The sequence below is a fragment of the Arachis ipaensis genome, chromosome B7 (assembly GCF_059453495.1).
Source record: "Arachis ipaensis isolate K30076 ecotype BB chromosome B7, ASM5945349v1, whole genome shotgun sequence".
Lineage (NCBI taxonomy): Eukaryota > Viridiplantae > Streptophyta > Magnoliopsida > Fabales > Fabaceae > Arachis > Arachis ipaensis.
This window is the reverse complement of record NC_142442.1, coordinates 6,466,511-6,471,001: the sequence shown is the minus strand read 5'-3', so window position 1 is coordinate 6,471,001 and position 4,491 is coordinate 6,466,511. Positions and strand designations below refer to the sequence as shown.

The window sequence follows — 4,491 nt, the reverse complement described above, 5'->3', positions numbered from 1 at the left end:
TAATTAACAAATTTTTACAATTAATATTACCAAATTTAAACTATGTGTCTTGTTATATATTTCAAATTATCTTACATGTACATCAAAGGATCATAATTTTAATATTTTTTGTTTACTATTCATATGTATACTTATTTATTGATTTTAATACGACGAATTAATAATTATTTTTTAAATTTTATTTTTTAATTTTAATTTTTTTATTTTATAATAACCTATATGTAAAATATGAGTTGTATACCAGAAGTTGTTAAATTCTCTAATTTAACATCCATATTTTTATACGTATAATATTTATAATTTTATATATATAATATCCATAATCAATAAATTGGTGCTAATTTATTATTATTTATTATTTTATTTTGCAGGTCATGAACTAATAATTTTAGATATTTTTAATTTTCAATAAATAAAAATTGATTAAATTTAAAATATTTTATTTTTTATAAAATGTATTGAGGTGATTTGAGTTTTTTTTAATTAAAAATATAAGAATTTGAAATTTTTATTTGGAAGAAAAAAATTATACAATTATAAATACATGTAATAATAATGAAGGAGAAATTTTTGCAATTTGATTCACATTAAATTTGGAATTAACTTTTTGTATAATTAAATAAGGAAAGATAATTAATGATAGAAAGAAATTAATTACGTCAATTAAATTAGGAGAGTGATTCACACTCTCTTATCAACGCAAATACTATTAATCATATACCTTTATTTATTATCTATAATATTTTGGTTACGTAGCATTGCCCATATATATAGGAAAAAAGTATCTAATAATGCCGATTATGACAGCAATAAAGTTGACGTATTACTTCCTTTAATTAATAGATGCAATAATGCAATAATGCAATGAGGTTGTGGAAAAAATAGTAGCACAGAGCACACTATTAACAGAGTTTGGAGCATATTCCACGCACGGGATGACCTATATATATTTGCATTCATCACTTGCTTTGGATGCCATGCACCACACACATTATACATTAAAATTCTAAACATTATTATTATTGTGACAGCATAATGATGAGGTGTTTTACTCTCTTGTTGCTTCTTCTTCTTCTTCTTCATACTCCATCTTCCGCTTGCTCATCGGTGTTGCCCCTATGCAACCACCATGACAACTCAAACTTGCTCCAATTCAAGAACTCATTTGCCATCAAACCTTCATCGTACAATTATTGGGCGTGCTCCTCTTCTTATTCCAACCGCAACAAGACAGCGTCATGGAGCAATGGTACGGATTGTTGCGAGTGGGATGGTGTCACGTGCGACACCACATCAGGTCACGTGATTGGGCTTGATCTGAGTTGCAGCATGCTTGAAGGCGAGTTTCATCCCAACAGCACACTCTTCCATCTCACCCATCTTCAACAACTCAACCTTGCCTTCAATCACTTCTCCAACTCTCCAATATATCCTGGAATTGGTAATCTTGTGAGTCTCACCCATCTCAATCTATCATACTCATCATTTGTAGGTCATATTCCGTCCACAATCTCACACTTGTCTAAATTACTCTCACTTGATCTCTCGTCGTATGATCATGAACTGACACTTGATGAATCCACATGGAGCAGACTCATTGGTAACACCACTAACTTGAAAGAGCTAGTTCTAGATGAGGTAGACATGTCTTCTATCAGAGAAACTTCATTGTCTTTGCTGATGAATTTGTCATCCTCTTTGTTGATTCTGAGTCTTGATGACACTGGATTGCATGGAAAATTTCCAACTCGTATATTTGGTTTAACTAATCTTGAAAAACTAAGTTTGTATGGCAATCATGAGCTGAAAGGTGAACTTCCAAAGTCCAATTGGAGCACTCCTCTCAGGATCTTGGACCTCTCTTGGACAGCTTTCTCGGAAGAAATACCTGATTCCATTTCCCATTTGAAGTCTCTTAACCAACTAAGGCTATGGCATTGCCAATTTGATGGATTAATTCCTGTGTCTTTGTGTCTTTCAGGAAATAGACTTCATGGTGAGATTCCATCTTTGCTTTCAAACCTCAAACATCTCACCGACTTAGATCTTAGTGGTAATACGTTCAGATGTCACATCCCAGATGTGTTCGACAACTTCACTAAATTAGATACCTTGCAACTTTCTTCTAACAGTCTAGGAGGTCAAGTACCGCCATCATTGTTTCGTCTAACCCAACTTTCTGTTTTAGATTTGTCATATAATAAACTAGGAGGTCAGCTGCCACCATCATTATTTGATCTAACTCAACTTTCTTACTTACGTCTGTCTTCTAATCAATTAATCGGCCCAATTCCAAGCAAAAATGCCACACTTCCAAAACTAGAAACACTAGATTTGGGTAATAACTCTATAAATGGGACAATTCCAGACTGGTGCTATTCTTTGTCTTCATTGAAATACCTAGATCTTAGCATGAACCAGCTCACAGGGCCAATTAGCAAATTCTCCACTTATTCATTGGAAAATTTAGTTCTCTCTAATAACAAATTTCAAGGTGATTTTCCAAATTCGATCTTTGAATTTCTAAAAAACCTCACTCGTTTGGATGTGTCATCTAATTACTTGAGTGGTCTTTTGGACTTTTCTTATTTTTCAAAGTTGGAAAAATTAAATTTTCTTGATCTTTCTAACAATAAATTTCTCTCTGTTGATAGTAATAGTAGGGTGGACTACGTCTTACCGCAACTTGAATATTTAACTTTCTCTTCTTGTAGTGTTACTGTTTTTCCTTCATTCCTACTTAGACTACAAAATCTAGGAAGTTTAGATCTTTCTAACAATAAAATCCATGGAAAGATTCCCAATTGGTTTAGTGATAATCTCTTGCACACATGGACAAGCATGTTCTTTATTGACCTCAGTTTCAACCAGCTGCAAGGAGATCTTCCAATTCCACCAAATGGCATCAATTACTTTGCAGTTTCAAACAACAACTTCACAGGAGGCATTTCTTCAACAATATGCAATGCAAGCTCCCTCAATGCGCTAATCCTGTCTCACAACAATTTGACTGGCAATATTCCACAATGTTTGGGATCCTTTCCTTTGCTTCAGGTTTTGGATTTGCAAATCAACAACTTTCATGGAAGCATACCTGGAAACTTCTCCAAGAATAATGCTTTTGAGACGATAAAGTTGAATGGCAACCAATTAGAGGGACCAATACCACAATCGTTGGCAAATTGCACAAAACTGGAAGTTCTAGACCTGAGTGACAATAACATAGAAGATGTATTTCCCAGTAGGCTAGAAGCTCTTCAGGAATTACAGGTACTCAGTTTACGAAATAACAAATTTCATGGTACCATCACTTGTTTGAGTAGGAAGCACCCATTTCCAAAGTTGAGAATTTTTGATGTGTCTAATAACAAGTTTAGTGGTCCTTTGCCAATGCAATACTTTGAAGAGTTTCAAGGAATGATGACTCTGAATGATAATACTCAAGCTGATGGGTTGGAGTATATGAGCAACCATGATAATATACGATATAATGACTCTGTTGTGATCATTATGAAAGGTCAAGTGAGAGAAATGAAAAGGATATTAACTATTTTCACAACCATAGATTTGTCAAATAACTTGTTTGAAGGAAAAATTCCACAAATTCTTGGAGAATTGAATTTTCTCAGAGGGCTTAACCTTTCTCACAATAAAATCAGTGGTAACATTCCAAAAACTTTAGGTAATTTGACGAGTTTAGAATGGTTAGACCTCTCATGCAACCAACTGAAAGGTGAAATACCTATGTCTTTGACAAATTTGAATTTTCTATCTGTCTTGAACCTTTCGGAAAACCAGTTGGAGGGAGTGATACCAACAGGAAAACAGTTCAATACATTCCAAAATGATTCCTACAGAGGAAACCCAATGCTTTGTGGATTCCCTTTGTCAAAGTCATGCAGCAATGATGAAGAACAACCACCTTCAGTGTTTCCCGAGGCAAAAGAATCATTATTTGGGTGGAAGCAAGTAGTAGTGGGATATGGATGTGGAGTGGTGTTTGGGATGTTCCTTGGAAGGTTGTTTATAAAGACAGCGAAACCCTTGTGGCTTGCCAGACTTATTTGTGGCTATACTTAACAAAACATGCACAGCAGATCAGAGTTCATGCAAATTGTGTGAGACTGTGTTAGCTTCTTGTGTTTTTCTTCTTCTTTTTTTTTTTTCCTGTAATGATGTGAACTACTCTGTTTTTTGAATAAAATATGCTATTTCTATTAATAAATAAATTCTACATGAGTCATCATCTATTATTTCAACTTCTTGTGAATTAGAGATAAGAAAACCTAATCATTGATCTGTTTAATTTGCTTTTGTTTTTATTTAAAATGATTTGTCATAGCTTTCTTCAGTTATATATAGCTTACAAATATATTTGACTACTCATTCTTTCAGATCTCAATCATATCAAAATTTTTAAATTAAAAAAAAAATCGAAGCTAAACTTAATTGGATGTATAGCATAGGATCATTCTATAAATTTTGAATGGA

At 33.2% G+C, this 4,491-nt stretch overlaps 1 protein-coding gene across 1 annotated transcript; it reads left to right on the top strand.

Moving 5' to 3' along the window:
• The first annotated feature begins 976 nt into the window (after positions 1-976).
• Positions 977-4,239, top strand: LOC107609934 (receptor-like protein 7). The gene has a single exon (XM_016311994.3). It carries the CDS (start codon positions 1,036-1,038, stop codon positions 4,078-4,080), a length of 3,045 nt encoding a protein of 1,014 aa, XP_016167480.1. The 5' UTR covers positions 977-1,035; the 3' UTR covers positions 4,081-4,239.
• Positions 4,240-4,491: the final 252 nt, after the last annotated feature.